The 19,457-nt window shown below is 41.8% G+C and overlaps 1 protein-coding gene across 3 annotated transcripts in view; it reads right to left on the bottom strand.

Moving 5' to 3' along the window:
• Nucleotides 1-19,457, bottom strand: part of dlgap4a (discs, large (Drosophila) homolog-associated protein 4a) — an 85,207-nt gene that overhangs the window by 21,016 nt on the left and 44,734 nt on the right. Inside the window, exons 2-4 of one of the 3 annotated variants that reach the window (XM_071476818.1) lie at nucleotides 1,413-2,690; nucleotides 818-1,053; nucleotides 346-423 (exon numbers count right to left, since the gene is read on the bottom strand). In XM_071476818.1, coding sequence (XP_071332919.1) covers nucleotides 346-423; nucleotides 818-1,053; nucleotides 1,413-2,621 — 1,523 coding nt within the window. In that variant the 5' untranslated portion in view covers nucleotides 2,622-2,690. Of the gene's footprint in view, nucleotides 1-345; nucleotides 424-817; nucleotides 1,054-1,400; nucleotides 2,691-19,457 lie in introns of all 3 variants that reach the window. The other 2 variants (XM_071476815.1, XM_071476816.1) reach the window with 2 other exon arrangements.

The raw sequence follows: 19,457 nt of genomic DNA, 5'->3' as shown, positions 1-19,457 counted from the left end.
TAAATGCACTTTCTGATTGATCTGGGAAATTTGTGAGACATTTCCTCTGTTCTGGCTTGCCCATCTGACACCTGGTGTTAGTGAAAATGTGTGTGCACTAAGCAGCAGGGTGTGTTGGAGTGATTTCCATGGAGGATTTGCATGTTATGACATCAGGGCTTGAGGAAACAGGTAGGAGTAAAGTACTAACACACCACTGAGGGTACCTGCAAGGTTAAGAAATGGAGCACGGGAGCAGGGAGGAAAAGTACTGGGAGGGTTGGACATTAAAGGTGGTGGGTGGTGGTGGGAGGACAGGTGAGGTTGGGTGGAGGGCCACACTGCCTGCCTACGCATGACACTGACCTCAGATGCTGCATAGAGCATGCACTTTGCAGAGGAGACCACAGATAATCCTCCCGCATGAGAGCGTAGCAACGAGGCCTGTCCGTGTGGATGTAGGGGTAAAACACATGGCAAAATTTCACCTCCTATTGCTTTTGTAGCAAATAAAGATGATACTGCATGTCATGTCTTGTCCTCTCTCATTAAGCCGCGTCTCAACCTCCACAACTAACTTCTAATAACTTGCTTTGACTAAGTGCTGCTGCACAGTTATTTGTGACAAGATGCTGCCACCTGCTGACTATCTTTGGGGACATGAAAAAGCTGTTGAAATGCTTCTTCCTACAATTTTATAAATACCCATTCAGGTCCTGCCTCTGTTTGAATGAATGTAAAGTAAGAGAGCAACACAACTATAGTAAAACAATGAGTATGATAATCAAGGTTACAATTCCAGTATGATTTAGTTGATTGTCTATGCTGCCGGACTCACTTGCGTGGAGGTGGTGGTGGCTGTTGCTCGCTCAGTGAGTGCTGGGTGGCCTTCAGGTAGCTCTGGCGACGAGCCGCAGATTTGGGGGAAGGTTTGGGGCTTCCCTCTGAGTCCTCGCTGTCTTCCAAGTCTCCCATAGCTTTCACATAGCTGCCACTGCGCATCCTTCGACAGGGGATCTCGGTCCCCCTGGCCCGGCCACGACCCAAAGTTCCTGCCCAGTCACCCAGTGGGACCTAGATTACAAAAACACATACACACAGTTAAGAGACTCTCTATGTAATGTATATATTTCAGGTGTATCCCTTAGACACTGTCTGATTTTCTTTACTTTGTTAAAATAAATTCATACTGTGATTCTGTGCAGCAATGATACTTCAAAAAGAAATCATGACTTGGATGAATGTCGAGGGAAAAATCTACAAAAGTGACCGTGAACAATGCAGATAAAGTGTATGTGATAAATAGAATAAGGGTTAATCTAATCAAATTATAACCAGAGGATAAATTAAACCAACAAACCTCAGAGAAATTATATTCATGCAAACTTACAAAGAAGATGAAGATGAAGGTGAATACTCACTGGCCCTCCTACCTGAAGGAACTGTTGTGCCAGGTCTTGGTGGCATGACTTAGATTTAAGCAGGGTCCTGTTGACCGTAGCAGAGCCCTTCTGCAACACTTGCCTGGCCTGACTGAGGGTGAGAGTGGACCAGGAGCCCCTCTTCACCAACGTATCATCCTTGCTTCCCCTAGTTCTTCCCTCCTCGTCCTTGGATCCTACCTGTGTCGCCGGGCATGCCAAGAACTTGAGGTCACTGCTGCTTTTAGAGGTCTTGAGAGTATGTGCAGAAATAGTGTTGTAGCCCTGTGGGATATGTCTGGGAGGAGCCTGGCTGTCTGACACCGCTCTGCCAAGAGTCATCATGCTCAATGGGTTGCGGTAACCTACAGCAATAGTGCCAGCTTTGGTAGTGTCAGTGTCCAGGGCATCATCTGAGCTCCAGAGGCCTAGTGTATTGGGCCTAGGTCTCTGCTTTGGCCCCTCAGTTTTAGCCCTGTCTTTACTCTTGCTCCTCCGGGTTGGTCTACCACCATCCTCGCTAGCCCCCGTGGTGCCAGTCATTCCTCCAGCAGAGCGCCCGTTAATGCTGCCTTTGATTGCAGAGTTTTCCAGGGACTGGGACTTGGCAAACAGCTTCTGCACAGAGTGCATCAGGTGGCGTATGCGTCCTGGACTCTCACTGCGTTGCTTTGACATGCGTCCTCTATGAAACTGCAGAGTACTGAAGCCATCACGCTGCAGGGGCAGGTGCCTCTCTAGCTGATCCAAAAGGTTGGAGGGTAACCGATTCATCTTGGCTGCTGCTGCGGAGGATATGGTGGCTGATCCACTGGTGATCATAGGAGCACCAGTGAGGCCCAAACCCAAGCCCATACCCATAGACAAGGAGGTGGATAGTGTACCTGCCCTGCTGCCCTGCCCAACTCCACCACCACCAGGCAAACATCCCTGGGAGTAGTCAGCCTGGTCAGGCTGGGAGGTGTAGTGCAGACGAGGGAAGGTACTGCTGTTAGACATCTGGCTGAAAGGCAGCAGGCAGTCAGGGGTCATGGTTGTGGGGCTGGTGGGAGGGCACTGGTGCAGATGAGGGTCCAGAGTGCCATAGTGGTTTAAGGTGGGGCTCAACAGGAAGGAGCTGTGAGGATCTGAGGTTAAAGGACAGAGAGGCTTCTGTGGGCATCCCGCTGGTTCACACGAGTCAGACAGGTGACGACTGCGGTTGGCTCCTAACCCTTTCATGGTGGCTGAGATGTCGTCTTTAGAACATGTCTCCAATCAGTATGGGTCTACAGACCTGAAGCACTCATCCTGCGATGTAGAAAGACACGGGACTCATCAGGAATGATCTAATAAACATGCAGGTCTCTGATTGGTGCTGGTATTTGGTGCATGCACTCTGAGTAAAACTTTTAAACAACACTCCTGGGCACATTTCTGTCACATTTTAGTTATTTTCTCTGATTAACCAGTTTTTATCCTAGTTTAGTGGCTGATTCTCTCAGCAATCTCCACTAAAAATGAGGCCAGTGTTAGTCCCTTCACAGAGATTATAGTTAATAGTGCATAACAGTAAAATAGCATTTGCATACAATATAAAGCCTCAGAGGGGGCGTGCTACACATCTCTACTTAAAGTTAATGAGCACATTAGAGTTGAAGCCCATTAAGAAGTGGTCTTTCAGCGTGTCCTTGGATTTTCAGAACAGTAGTTGAGCTGAAAAAAAGACGTTATAGACTCTCTGCCGTGTGGTGCATAACACAGACACTATGTTGAGAACAGAGCTATTGTCCTCTTCAGTCAGTTCCTATATACATTGCTTAACACAACAAACCACCAGGTGGCGCACCAGCAGCAAGTGCACCAGGGACACTGGTTTGAGGTAAAAACCCATACACATACAAACACTGTAAAACAGTTGAACAATACATATCCTTACACAACTCACAGTCTCGCTCTGCTACTAGACAAATAAGAACAATGGAGCCATGGGGGTGAAAACAGACAAAGAGACTGAATCACACGTTAGTCTCACAGAAGGTAAGTCTTCCCAGTTTAGTGCATGAACTGAAACCAGATAGCCAGAGGCCCAATCTGAGAGATCACAGTGATGTGCAGCCTGGAGCTACTCTGCTGACAATGCACAGGAGAACGACTTTGTGACTCATACATGTAAATGAGCTTTATATTTAAGAAGCGCTATTTGTTCCAAAGCAGGAAGTGAAACCTCATTTCCACAAATCATTTTTTTTGGTGCTTCGCCATCCTCTCGAATCTACTTAGTGTGGGATAAACTGTGATTCCTTTACTTTCTAACCATGGGGAACAATAAATCTTCCCTAATGCTGACTAAAAAGAAGAAAGAAGAAGAATTCTGGGGCAATGGCAAATACTTCATAGCTGTATTTCAGTGGCATCTAGAGCAGAAATAAATGCTTCATTCAATCTGATAAAACTTCACCCAACTGTCCTGTAATTATTTGTAGATTATGTGTGGTTTCATAGGAAGATCTATTTGTTCTAAGTGAGATTTCATAAAATAGATCACTAGAAAACAGCTCAGATGTATGACTAATGGTCATTATTTAACAGCTTCTATGGGATAAAGCTAATTATAATATGGTCTCCTCGTCAATATGCATTACAGTTTCCAATACACCACAATAATTAATCTTAACATAGTCCTTACTTTGTTTTTGTCATCTGCTGTGTGTGATATATCTCTGTCATAAAGGCAAAACCTCTGGCCTAGTTAAGTGCCTCAGCCACTCAGCAGTGGTCTGACAGCTGTACACAACAGAATAGTATAGAAACACAAACACAATCCAGAGCAGCAGCATGAGGGAAATAGAGCTATCTTAGGGCGTCTCGTGTTCTTCTATCACAGACCTTTTCAAAGCTCTCTTTGAACAGACAGCAACATTGCATCAAGGTTGTGAAAACTCATAATTCACACAGCAGCAAATCCATGCTGCATTAAATTCACTCTAACAGATGCTGTCTGTATCACAGTGGAGTGACTCACCGATCAGTCAATGGTAAGAGCCCTCTTCCCACAGCAAGCATGAAATCTTGCCTGGAAGCTGAATGTGGAATGTTAACTGCACACATTTTCATTCCACTGTGTTGGTTTGCCACTTTTTTACGTCTCTCTGACCTCCCATACACTCTCTACAGTGTGAGAGCAGCCACTTATCTGAGTCAGTGTTCCTGGACGGGCACAGCAGTGTGCTGACAAATACACCAGCGTTTTACAACAGCGCAGCCTGCTGTAATTCATCCACCCGAGCTGACTGTGGCCACACATGTTCACGTCCTGTAGGCGCCACTGCTGACGAACTGACACACGCCTACACACCGACACACACACTGACACACGCATAAACGTGCTAAACGCCCACCCACCCATCCACTGCACCAGTGAAACCCTGTCAAGTGTTGAGCATCGCAGGGATAAGATGAGAAAGAAATAATGTTCACAGTTCGTGTAATTCTGTCACAGGTTCAGTGCATCTGTCTGTCTGTGTGATGGTGGCCAGCGGGCTCCTGCATAATTACAAGGTGAATGAATCCTTGGTCTGTGTGTGATGTTAGCAAATACGTGTCTCTGCTCCACACACACATCACAGGGAAGCAATAACTCGTCTACGTCCGAGCTACGTCTCTTTCACCAGCAGCTACGCACTGCGTAACCTCACATGGCCCCATACACACGTAAGTGCTGTATCGGTTGCAGCTGTAGTCCACTTATGCAGTGTAGAAAGTGATCTTACAGTTGTTTGTGTATTCTGTTCCTGTAAGGGTCATTTGGAGGGTAAAAACTCATGCAAGCATTAGTTGATTGGTGTGTCAAGGTGAACTGAAAATCACAACCACCACTAAACATTATGGATAATGAGATTTGACAACAGTAACTCGTTGTGGTTGAGAGTCTACACAATGAGCCAAACATTAAAACCAGTGGTCGAGGTCTGTCTGTGAGGAGCTCACTGTACACGAGTAGCCTATAGCTACAGTTCTTATGTAGCGCATTACAAAACACATCTCACTCAAACACCTCATAGTGCAACCAAGATATACAGTATAGAGCAAAAGCAAAAGGCTGAACGAAAAGAGTGAAATTAAAGCAATTTATACAAAGGGCACTAGTTTCAAAGCAGCGCTGGTTGCAGTGCAAGGGACGTCTCGGAACCACATATTCACTGGTCTTTTAGCTCACTAACTCTCAAGGAAAATGTTTGGCTCTTTAGCCGCTAAATGCTCCACTGTGCCTGTCTGCCATTTGTCCCTTCAAATGTACTGTACATTCGGTTTATCAGACCTTTTTATTGCTGAAAACAGCTGCAGCAGCTAAAAAACATGCTGCAGAGAGAGTGAAGTACAATGGTGAAGCTGCACAAAATCAAACAATGAGTCAAAAGATGCTAAAAAACTCTGTGGAGCTGAGGAGAACTACAGAGTCCTTTCATATTACAAAGAGTTATTTCATCCATTGGCAATACTGAGTATAGATGCTTAAAAAAGCTACACCAGGTGAGTAAGAAATACTTATTATGAGGTATTAGGTTCATATAGGTCGATAATTCCGATTTTTTTTTCATACAATCTGTTCTTGAATTTGTCTTCCTGCCTCAACTTTCATTAAGAGGTCACTTAAATCATTACATTAGTAGTCCCTTTAAATTCAATAATCCAGTAACTGTCAGTATACCGATTCCAAGCCTCAGTGGACATGTTATAGCCCACCTGACAGTTTTTCTCTCCCATAATCGTCTCACTGTTACTCTATGAAATGAGGCATCTGGAGATAGAGAGGAGAAGTTCAGGTCAGGTTGATTCAGAGATTATTTTTGACAATGCTGGACAAAGATCTCTGTTAGATCAAACGTTGCTCTGCTAAATGAAATTTTAGCTGGAAGCTGTCAGTGCAGTGTGTAGGTTTTTTTCTGTCTGACTTTTGACTTCAGTTTGTTTTTTGATGCAGCATTTTGGTGTGTGCCCTACACACTCTGTCTTTTTTGTTCAGAGATTAAAACAAATATAAAACACAAAGGTGAAATTCTAATCAGATAGAGGCTCTGATGGTCAAGTCACCATACAGTAAAGTAGTGCTTGTATACTGGCTGTTATACCGCACACATGTGATTTTGTGAAAGTCTGAGACTGGACGTCTAAGTTGGCTCTTATACAACACTGCTTTCACATGTGATTGTGTTGTAGAATCAAAACCAGCAGAAATGTTGGCGAGGCAAGCAGAGTAATGTTCATTGCTGGACGATGTCTGAGACTTTCCAAGTATAGTTACATAATTCTGTTTCTACAGCTTGCTCTGGAAAACAAAGCCCAGTGGGAAATATAATATTTATAGTATTGTTTAGGCTTTGCATCAGACTTTCAGCTGTCATGGTAGAGATGTTGTTGATAATTAGGCTTCTGGCCGAACTGATAAAAGCACTGGGGACAAGCACGACATGATGCTTCTGTTACTGGGCAAGAGAGCAGAATAATTTCAATTCCTTCCTACTGCAATATACAGTGATGTTCCATTTTTGTCATTTTTATACAGTAAAGAGTTAAATTCTGTTAAAAAATAAAAGCTTAAATCAATTATACATGAGCCACAGAACATGAATCAATTACAAAATTCAGTCACTTACATCACTTTTCAAGATCGTTGTGATTAACAGGCATGAAATTGTCTTTTACTTCGTCCTAAAAACATTAATTTAATGTCAAAACTTTAAAGTATCAGTAAAAATGGGTAAGAATACGAGCCCAGAAAAATACTGGTATAAACCTACTAACTGTAGAGTTTAAAAGAAAATAAATGAAGAGTTTCAGGTTTTGCAGCATCAGTATAATGTAGTTAGACTACATTATTCGTGTTGAATCAGTTTTATACCAGTGCTTGAGGATGCTTCACACTGACTTTATTAAGGTAAAATGAAGATAAAGGTGAGGGCAACAAATTGCGAAAAGATATATTTTTTTTCTTTTTAATGGTATTTTGTGAGTTTCTTTCAGTAAAATAAAAAATAAAATCTACAAAAAGAAAAATCATGAATACATCTTGGGATCATTTCTGCACATGGTTTACAATCTAACAAATGGGGAGGGAACTCTGCACATAAATGTGCTTTGACAAAACAATCATCCTCACAGGGCCAGTGAAATTGCTGTTGCTTTGTCAAAACCCCCATCATTGGCCCGTTGGGAGGTGATGTCACGTAGTCCCGCGCTGACATACAGCTCCTGTTAGATCTACACGAGGTCTGCTAACAAGCAGAACCAAGAGTTGCTGGGCTGTGTCCCACAGAGCCACCAAGCAGGCCTGTAATAAATGCCTCCTGTAGCTGTGCACTTCCCCTCCAGCCTCCAGTGATCAGCAGAGGGGGGGGGGGGGGGGGGACGTTGATGAAAGAGAGAGGTATCGATCCGGGTCCCGCTCCTTGTTCTAAGAGTGAATATACAGCTGCTGGGGATTGGCTTTTGCAGTCACCTTCAATAATCACCTTTTTTTCCCCCCTTTGCCTCTCTTCCACTCTCTTTCAGCCGCATGTCCAGTACATTTACACAACAGTGCACTGTAATTACTGACTGCAAATGTTAACTGTGTTAATATACACAGCTGTTAATATATACTGTTTTTAAATTCTGCATTTTGACAGCCTATTTTTCACTCCTGTGTCTGTTTTTATAAATGTGGCTGATGCAAAAATACAGGCACCATGGGGACTCATTTAATACTTTGTTTGATAACCAGTGAAAATGTATCTCTGTTCCTCCCAGCTCGTACAAGTACATATTTACAGTATTAACACCTTAGATGAACCAGCACCACTCGTTATCCCCACTGTCTGGTGAGAATCTACTAATAGCTTGTCGCAAAGTTATGTCATCGGTGCTTCCTGTGGATAAAGTAAGTGTTGTTCTTTAGTGTTGCAAGTGTTATTCTCTGCTGCCTGGGGAGAGCAAGAGCAATAAAGCTACTCTCTGTGGACAACAGAGCTAATCAGCACAAAAAAATGATCCTTTTTCATATGCAGTAGGCTATATCTAGTAAACAACTGACTCCTTTTCATCTTTACCATCCAATACCATGTGATAGGAATGAGGTAACACACTGAAAGATGGTGAATTGTCACGTTTTACACTTTGTACGTTTTGTGCAGATGATGATTCGTATAGAATATGAAATATGAACCTACTGCAGTTACCTCGTAGAACTGTCAATCTTCTCCTCTAACTCTCCAAAGGACAGCGAATAAGTGTAAATCATACAATGTCAAACTATTCCTTTAACATGAGCAAAACAGGCAACACTCGCCCCCTTCTCTTGTGTTTCTGTGTCACTGAAAAGGCCAAGTCCATAACCAGGAGGGATGAACATCACATGTATGAATATGAGTTATGCAACAAGAATTTTTTCAGTTTTAGCACACAATGACTCCAAGAGGCTCTCTGTTTTTAAGAATTATCAGTACCAGTGAGTTTCCAGTAAGCTGGACGCTAAAGATAATAAGATGTAACACTGTGATTCTGACAGTGTGGCTGTATAACTCAGCAAGCCCTTCATTTCATACATGATTTCCAACCTCAGGGGCCACATCAGGGGGAGACATTTTTATCAGCAGAGGGGTTTAACTGCCAAATCTTGGTCCATCACATGAACAGAGGAAGCAGAGGTTGGTAAAATGGTTAAAAGAAAGAATCAACGACACTTAATACAAGGTAGAACAAAACTAATATATTTGAGGTAATGATTAGGATTTTTGGCTTTTGTAAAACACGGTTCATGTTTGAAGTTGATTGCACATTTTTCATATTGACCAGATGGTACAGACATGACCTGTAGATCAGATTGTTGATACTGTGGGACTTGGCATGTTTTGAGTATCCTGTTTATTAGTGTGGTAAGATTATTGGAAAGACAGATAGTCGAGCAGATGGGGGATTTTACATTACAGCACGAGCTAGAGCAGCTGACAGTGTTCATACTTCTCCCCTGTATTTACTGTAGGTGTGCAGCTATCCAAAACACCAGCTTATCTCATTCAGTGACCGTCTTGTCAGGGAACTTTGTTAATGGCATGCAAGCGCGCCTTCCAAAATCTGAAAGCATCTCCCTGTCACATTGCTGAACATGGGCGATGTTGCTCTGAAAATGTGAAGCCTGCTGAAATATTCAGCGCTAGGAGCATTTGGCGTTCGTAGGATTCTCATCAGTGCTTTGCCCATTAAAGCGATCCCAGTGCAGCGCTCTCCCTCATTCACTGCTGCACGCACTGAAGTGTAATTAGAGAGAGAGGTTGCACATTTCCCTTGGGCCATTTACCATCCTCACTGTATTGCTGCTGGTTCTTTTCTGCGTGTTTTCATTTGGTAACATCTTGTGCCAGCGCTTCAGCACTGCCTGACCACAAAGATCCACTTCAGTGACTCTGCAAGATTGAATGCATGGCATGGTGCTGGATAGAGGGTGAATATTTATGGGTTTAATTTAAAATAAAAAAAAGACTGTAATCCTAATATTGGCTCATTGAATAGCCATGCAATGACATATGAATGTAGAGAGACATAAATCACTACCATCACTTGCTAGTAAGATTAGACTATTAATAAGATAATAGGCTAATAGGCTTAAAGGAAAAACCATGATTTTGAAAGTGTGTATCTCTGTGTTTCTGTCTTCATAAAGCAGAACTGTAGCAGAAGCTGTGGGGCGTGTGTTCAGAGCTGTGAACTTCCCTCCCTGACAAAATGACTTTGACACTGTACTGGTCTCAGGCGAAACAAGACATAAAGCCCCCAATACGCTGCACGCATTAACCTCTGCAGTCATGTGCTGTGGTGTCACGCATGCTAAGCATGCACAGCCCACTGTCTACACTGTTAAAACATGGTACCTATACATCCAGCACAGCGCCTGGGCCCCAGGGAATCATTGCATGTTATTGGTTAGTAGCTGGAAGGGTGAATCCTCCACCAGTGCTTGTTTAAAATGCTGTCAAAGCCTTAATAGTCCCGGGGGCTCGGGCTTAGAGAGGAAACGGTTCAGTCTACTCTGGAAACAGAAAAGGCATTACAGACAGTACTATGCCACAGGAAGTAATACAATTGCTTTGTTTGAGCTTTGTTTGAGTTTTAAACTAATCTGCTCTCTGGCAAGTTGTTCTGCACAACTTTATCTTAATAGCCCTTTGCATTTCTAACCCATTTTCAAACTACTGGGGTTAATTCTTTCCAGGCTGGATTAAATCTATCCGTCTGATTGTAAGCTGTGTGGGGTTTATCTCTTTCAGTGTGAGCTGACCCCCAGCGTGGGACTTCCTCCAATATGCTGCAGGTCGGTGACCTTAAATCGACTAATCAAGTGCACATAGAGTAAAATAATGATCCTCACTGCTTGTGTCCACCCAGGTCAGGTATTTGGTGCATTTTTTTTTTCATGAAGACAAAAATAAATTCCTCGTGACCATTAATATGATATAAATCTGGACAACTTCAGTTCTAAAAATAAGTTGAATCTTAAAAAAAATATGCCCTTAAAGTTCAATGACTGTGTAATTATTGAAAAATAAAGAGCAACATATTGTTGCACTGGGGGTTCGCAGCTGCATCACCATAAACAACAACAGCCTAAGCTACATCATGTTCCAGCTTGGGGTGTCATATTAAATGGATTTCTCAGAGATAGTCCCACGTAAATCCTATGGGAGGCAAGATCAAACCCGGCACACAGCAGCTGTCCCGAGCTGCTCAAATTGGCCCCGGCACTAGAAACAAGATGAAATTAATATGCTGTTTTGCTCTCTGTAGTGTGAAGGGATTAGAGCATCCAACAGTATCAGGATTTAGGATTCAATGTGTACTACACATGACCATGCAGAGCGGTTCAACTGCAGCAGCCATGGTCAGGCAGGGCAGAGCAGAGGGCTGGAGGAGGAGCACATCTGTCCATTAAGAGCCAAGCTTAAACAGGAGCAGAAGCTGTTGTGAAGATCACACCAAGGTCATATTAAATATGCACTGGTGTTTTTTTTTCTAAAAAGAGCTGCAAAGTGGTCTAATTAGAGTGAACATCAAAGCTTGTATAACCAGCAATGGGAGTAATAGGATCAGAAGAAGCCACAGGATCACATTCATAAGCATTAGCACTGAATGTTAAGTCAGCATGGTAAGACAGTGTAGACTGTCTGTCCTTTATACAGGAAAAAATCAAGAGCAAAATCCAAAAAGGCTACATAATATAATGATCTATTTTTAAAACTGGAACACAGATAAAAATGCACATAAGTCAAGATGCTCTAAGCTTGCCTTATTGCCATGGCCCTAACCATGACCACCAGCACAACCTCTTGCTACAGTACCCTGATTCCCAAACTGAGGCCGAGGTATCATCCAGCCAACACATGATGAGGAGAGTAGGCCGGTAAACTCCAACCCCCAGTCAATGCATCACTTTGAAATTGTAAAGCTAGATATCAATGAATTATCTGCACGTCCGCATCATCTGTGTCAGCAGGGTCACTAGAGGACAGTAACTTCTCTCTCTGCCAATATCTCTTACTGTCCATTTGCACACATGATGTGATTAGTTAGGTAATATCCCTTATAATAACCCAGAGGTGGTTCAGGTCTCCTCTATCAATCACTGAAGGTGCCCTGAAAGCACTGAATCAAAATGTGCGACCTTGTGCAACCCTGAACTACACAGTGACATTTTGTCTTTATTGGAGTTGTTTAGTGTTTAGTGAGGTTAAACTCACACTGAATTCACCTGAATTCAGTTGTCCATCTGCACGTGCACAGTGCCAGCACAGTTTAGCACAAAGATAACTGCAGCAGAGAAGTGTTAATCCCCCTCACATGCAAACAGTGAGGCAGAGGATACTTCGCTCCATCTATGGATGTTTGATGCCTTCTGGCCAAAAAGAAAAAAAAAACAAAAACATTTTGCCATACGCATGCATTACAAAAACACTGTAAAACTAATAAAAACATTGCCTGAGCACCAGACACATTCAAAAGCAAATATTTGAACAGTCGCTGCCACTGGTGGATGAGACAGGCTGTCTTTTCACCAGCAGTGAGAGCAGGCTGCTGATAGGACCCTTAGGACTATGAAACATTGGTCACCAGGAAAGGGGACAGGTTGGGGGCTAGAGAGATGCACAGTGACCAAGGCCATGACTCAGCACTTGCCTGTCCTTTTGGGCATAAACACTATGCACTTGTCAAATGAAGGATATTTCAGCTTTTTTTTTAAGATGCTGGGTGGTGTAATGCAGCCCATGGCAACCACAACATCCTTGGTCATTTTATTTTATTTATCTGTCCCACACATGGAGGGAGACAACTTCAACTTCATGGCTGACAGGGAGACAAGGACACTAAATAGCTCACGTTTGATTTCTGTGGTATCATAATGAACGTCTTGTGTTTTGCCTGTTCTTTGTCATTGGCCTGAGGTGTGAACACCTCCTACCCCCTAAGCATTCGACACACCCTTGCGAGAAGTGGGCGAAAAGCACATTGTCTTATTGGAGGAGGGCACTGGCACAAAGTGTAGTTTGGAATTAGTCTGATTAAAATGACAATGGGAGCATGACAATGGAAATCTTGACACCAAGAGACATGAAGCAGAGTAAATGTGGCTCAAGGGCAGCAACCAAGAACAAGGCACGATGGGCAGCGTTTAGCCAGTGGAGTGTCAGACTAATTTATTCTTGACTATGCTGCTGTCCTCAAGCTAAGATGAGCAGCTAAGCCTACGGAGCGGGCAAAGAGAAAATAGAACATCTGTCTGTGGGTTTAGATGCTGTACTTTGAGCTGGGAGCAGCTGGAGGTGAAATCTATCATGCACAGCTTTTTTTTTGCATTTCCTCAAGAGTTCAGTGGATCGACACAGTGCATTGGTAACAGCAGAAGAACAAGTCTGCAAATGTAATCCAATGTGTGTCACACACCAGCTTGACTCATCTCCATTCCCAGTTATAAATATATATCTATGTATATTCACAGCTGATCATGTGATTACCAACACGCTATGATCATAGTACAGTAGAGCATCTACATATTTAACCTCCTCAGTGATAAAGGGAAAAGCTGTTTCATTATGAAAGAAAAAGCCTTTTATAATTAAAGTAGAGAATAGAATAGATTAGCATGGAATAAAGGCATAAAATAATAATTAAGATTTCAGTCTTCATTTACAAATGGTCAGACACCAGTTACAGTGCAGGGGTTATCACTGCATGGATCTGAGAGTGCTTTTCCTCTGTGTAAAGTCCAGGTAACAAAAAAAGAAAAGAAAAAGAAACATCACTAAACAGAAAATAAAATTTTTTGGACAAACCACATTAGAGGGATTTATTATGACCACCAGACACACTGCATATGAGCTAATATGCCAACTGTGTTTCTGAGACGTTGTATTTCAGTTAGTTTGATATGTGTAATTCACTTTGGATAAATGTGTCTGTCTAAATGAGTATGAATATAAATCTAATACTACATTACCCACAAGCCTGTGGGCTGTTACTATGACAACAGCACTTGCCAATGGCACAAAATAATTCAGTAATTCTGACACCTTAGGTAATCAAAGGGTGTAGCCTTTGCTGATTTTATGGTCTATTAAGAAAATGGTGTTAGAAAAGGAGAAAAGCACCTGAGACCAGTGCAATATAACTGTGTGACCTGTCAGGGCCAGCACGGACAAGAGTCACAGGGGTATGGTGAGCTAAAATATAAATCATAGCTAAAATCAGACGTATATAACACCAGGGCCCGTGTGCATTCATGTGAAGTGAAGTTTTTGTTTTTTTACACCGGTGCTGTGCTGAGGAACAGTGTAACAACGAGGGGGGCTTATAGAGGTCAGGTTAGGACTTAGGAACAGGGTCACAGATTTATAATGAAAACTTCAATGATGCTTTTACCTCAGCCATCAAACTGTCCTCGTTGTGCTCAGGTGTTTTTATGTGTGTGTTTCTTATTTAATTTGTGGTGATGTAATTTATTGTTTAGTTTTATGCTGTATGTCTCATGTTTTTGTCTTTTAAGATCATTTTCACTTCGACATGTTATCCCTTGTATTGTTCTGTATATGCAATCCATGAATAAATCGTGTCATGTCATTATAATTTTTAGGGGTAAAAATAATGTGAACATGTTTTTAATTGTACTTTTAATACCTTTGTACATCTAAAAGGAGGAAAAGGGGGCTTTTTTCCAGTGAATATTTGTCTGGTCTCTCATTCAACAATCTATGGTGCAGGACGAGGCAACGTGTTCGTGTTTGTACATTCGACAAGAAGAACAACAACACTGGAAGGATTAGCTTGGCCGTATTCTGTCAAATTAATACAAAAATAGGGGGTTTTTATATTCATATATTTATACTTAATTTCAGTCAGACTTTGGAGAAGCTGAGGGCACCACAGACCAAAGCAGAGAGCAGGTTTCTTTTGCTTCATCTGCAGCCAGACAGCCCAGTGCTGCAGCTTTTAAATGAAAAGCAGAAGGGAAGTGAGAGTCCATCCCTGTGGGACTGTTAAATGCTGTAGGACAGAGTGTTGAGCTGGGCCCATCTCCTGGGAACTCTTGTCTCCCTGAGCCTGCTGCCGGGCACAGACACAGAGCTGTGAGCTGTGAATAGGTGTGTGTTTGCCACAGGATCACAGAAATTATTAAAGGCAATCAGAGCATCGAGTAAATTACTGTTATCAGTGGAACATTTTGAACCAGCCGAGACATTTGGATGAGCTGACGCCACTAAGTGACTAAAGAAGTTTCGTTTGATCCTCGTTGAACATGTCTGAACTGCCCATCAGTGTAACCTTTATAGGTCAGCTGAAGGTCGGTGAGTCACTGCTCCTCCTGCTGCTGTTTTTCTGTTGCAGTTTCACGTTTCTTGCAATCCAAGCCAACGTTGGCAGAGTCTCACTAACCACACAAAAAACGTAGTGGGCACCCTGGTTTTCTGATGATTAGAGTGTTTGTTTAGGATTTTGCATTTTGTTGGATATCTGGACATGGAGGGATTACTGAACAGGCCTACTGGGCATAGGCCCAGGGGCCCAAGGGGTTTGGGCACAACTGGGACACACACTCTGTTTGAGGTGACTGCTAACTTGTTGTTGGGAAGTCATTTATAAGGAGATTACATATATACACAAAACAACCAAGCAGAGACACAAAATGTTTACAAAGAGATGCAAAATGGCCACAAATGACAACATGACACAAAATGACTAAAAGAGACAAAAACAACTACAAAAAGAGAAAAACAACTACAAAAACACAAAACAACTATAAAGAGACACAAAACAACTACAAAAAACTGAAAACAACTACAAAGAGACCCCAAACAACTGATTGAGAAGGAGGCATGCATGGACGCAGCAGCTCAGTGTTCCATGAATACAAAGAGACACAAAATAACTAGAACATAGATTAACAGAGACTCATATATGCAGTTAAGTGCATTTTCAGAACATTATGACATCACAGTGAAGTTGACCTTTGACCTTTTGTATATAAAATTTTATTACTTCATTTTTTTATCCAATCAGACATATGTGTGACATTTTGCCATTGTTAGTATATGAATTCTTGAATTACGGCCAAAAAAATGATTTGTGAGGTCACAAATTATTTGACCACAAAAATCTAGTCACTTCATTCTTGAGTCCAAGTGAATGTTTGTGCCAGATTTAAGGAAAGTGCCTCAAGGTGTTCCTGAGATATTTTGTTCATGAGAAAGGGACGGACGGACGGGGTAATGGACAGACGGACAACAGAAAAACATAACACCCCGGCCACGGCTGTCAAAGGCATGAAAATATGTAAAATGACCTCAAAGAGACACTGATTCCTTCTGCTGTTTGGTAACAGTCCAATTTATTCTTATACGGAAAAAACAATATCATGTTTGTGAAGGAAAAAAAAATGAGTAATGAAATTTCTTACTATTGACTCGATTTCACCAAGGGACATTTTTCAAGTAATATTTCTCCAGGAGACAAAAAATTTGATTTTTGAAACATTCATTCACTTACTGTGCAATGATAAGTACACTGAATCACAAGGAATATCCATGAGAAATATGGATATAATACGTAAAAGAAAAGACAGAAAATATATGGCAGTTGAAAGACTGATCACAGTGAACAATATCACATTATATATAACATTCATATTATGTGCATGCAGACATGAACAGCAATATCCCCCATTCATATAACTCTAATCTGTGTATAATTTCTTTCTTTATGGCTCTATGACTGACACTGATATCAAACACTCGCATCATTGTGCGAGCACAGAATAGAGTCTTAACATTCATCTCCGAAGTGTATCACTGATTCTCACATTGTCAGCACCGCAAACTGCCATGGGATTGTGTGGTCGAGTCACAATACTCGTGACAACAATGAAAAATGCTTGGCTCGCTCTGTGCTCCAAGCATCATATCATCACAAAGCAATTCCACCAACAAAGCTCAGCCTTGACAACAGGACTTTTCTTCTCCCTCAGAAAAATAAAAAAAAAATACAAAGGCTCCAAATATGCAGAACGTTTTATTTAGCAAAGAATGCCTCTAAAAACTCTCCAAATGTGCATCTGAAGCTCCTCAGAGATATCAACTTTTTTGAAGGTTATCCATCTGTGGCTACATTTGCGTGCCTTCTGTTCTTTATGTAGAAACCTGTTTCATGTTGACACAGAGAACAATCAAAAATCTACCTGGATAAATTCATTGTCTGAGTGTGGTATGGTTATGATCCCCGGCTTAAAAATTAATCATGGAGGTAAATAGTATTTCATGCTATTATGTCTACTGCCATTATCATTTCTTTCCTCAAAGTAGAAATAATCAATATATTTATATTAACAATGGATCACATTACTACATGTATGTGACAGATGAACCCACAGAAAATGATCACCTAACTCTGCAGTTCCTCTCAGCTCATCAGAGCTTCTTAGTGACTTTGAGCTCATTGTTTCAGTTTTTACAACCAACAACTCCACTGTTTTCAGTCACTCAGCAAAAGAGAAGGGCTTTTTCCACCAGAAGCTGGTTGAGCCCAAAGACAGAGCAAACAGGAAAGTGCATTTTGATGTAGTGACCAGAAACTTGCACTGTGTTTGCAGGGTGTGTAAATAAGCAAGTGTTTAATAATAATAATTAATAATGTCAACGTGAAAGGTGACAATATGTCAATGTCATATTCACAGCATGTTGTGGCAAAAATCCTGATATGTTATGATTCTAACGTGGGCAAGTCGTCACACGTGGACAGGAATATTCTGTTACTTGATTTATTAAAGGCATAACAAAAGGTGTCAAATGTTAAACCTCCATTAATTGATTTTTCAATGTTGTGGCCACTGTGTTAGCAAACAGTTGCTTTTTCACACATCCAGCAGACATGGAGCAGCAATAGCATTCATCAGGAGCTGTTACTGGCCCCCCTGACAAATGTAGTCAAGGTACTGTATTCACCCCACTGTAGCTCTGGTCTGGCCTCAACTTCTGAGGGATATATGTAGAGCTACATATATATCTGTAAAATGTATATACAGTTTATGTATACTGTATATGTATATATATATATATATATATATATATATATATGACCCAAAAACCAAAACAATGAGCCTAATGTTGCTAAAATGATTTGTACACCTGAGAGGATTTCATTGAAGTCATAGCTTTATCAAAAAACAAAACAAAAAAAAAATACCATTGTGAACAACCATACTTTCCATCACTGGCAACAAAATAAAAAACCTAAACAGACTTTAGTTGATGCCTGTAGCCAGACTGGTGTTGATAGAATCCACAATGTATGAATAACAAAGTATTATAATAAAGACACACAAATGGATAAAAAGTCTCACATGCATGGGATGATAATTTAAAGAAAAGCCTCCATACCACTGGTAGGACCCTTCCAGGTAGTACGTGATCACAATGTAAGTAAATGGGGTCTAATTGGCAGAGTGACCCGCAGACCAAGCATTTGTGCAATTGCTGCTTCCTTCGACAAGGAAGTGTTGGAGCGGAGGATGAGATAGTGCGGATGAGCGCTAAACCTGTGACTGATGAACATGGAGCAGGCTGCATTTCTCAGAGTACCCTCTGCTGGAAGGACACTCATTTACCAGATTGATAGGGTGCTTTATTGCCTGCCACCTCTCTTCCTTCTCCCTCGCCATCCCCTCATCTCCTCCCTCTCTCTTATACCTATTTCTCTCTTTATCTCCTCCTCCTGTTCTCCTTCACTTTGTCACACACACACAAACACATACTGTAAATTCACACACACTATCCTCCCTCTGTCTGTTCTCCTTCCGCTACACACACACACACACACACACACACACACACACACACAAACACACACATACACATACACACAATCTTCCTCTGGTCCTGTGATTGCTTTGCGGAAGGACAATCAGACTCTTCGAACCTCTTTAGCACCTCCACCCCCACTACACTGGTGTTCAGTCACTCGGTCTTGTTCATCAACAGAACAACAAGCAACAGAGAACACACACACAAATGCCATAACCTATTTACATGGTAATTAAACCATCACACTCATGGTTTTAATTAGTCCTGCAGCTAACAGTAATTGTCATTATCGATTAATCTGCTGATTATTACAGGGGCCCTGTAAATTTTTGAACACTAGCAGTGTTGTGGAGCAGTGTTTTTATGAGTGGGTCCCTGTTTTGCATGCAGACATGGGTGACAACATTTCTGCCACAGGTTTCATATAATTCCACTGATCCACAGGTGGCGGTGCTGTACCGAGAAACAACACAACAAGGCACCAGAAAAAGCAGGGAAACAGTGTCATAGGCCCTGTTCACACCTGGCATCAACATCCGTCTCAGGACATCCGATCACAAACTGATGCATTTGAGAACCAATCACTCAGACCACATGTGGAGGTGGCCTGGGCCTAATGTGACCATGTTCTTTTAGCAGTGTGAACACAAATACAAACACAGGCTAATTAATCCTGCTGCAGTTTCTTAATGAACTGGAAATA

Source organism: Trachinotus anak, unplaced genomic scaffold (genome assembly GCF_046630095.1).
Source record: "Trachinotus anak isolate AG129_WGS33_773 ecotype Australia unplaced genomic scaffold, CSIRO_AGI_Tana_v1 ptg000004l, whole genome shotgun sequence".
Lineage (NCBI taxonomy): Eukaryota > Metazoa > Chordata > Actinopteri > Carangiformes > Carangidae > Trachinotus > Trachinotus anak.
The sequence above is the reverse complement of the archived record's forward strand: the minus strand, read 5'-3'. Positions and strand labels throughout refer to the sequence as shown.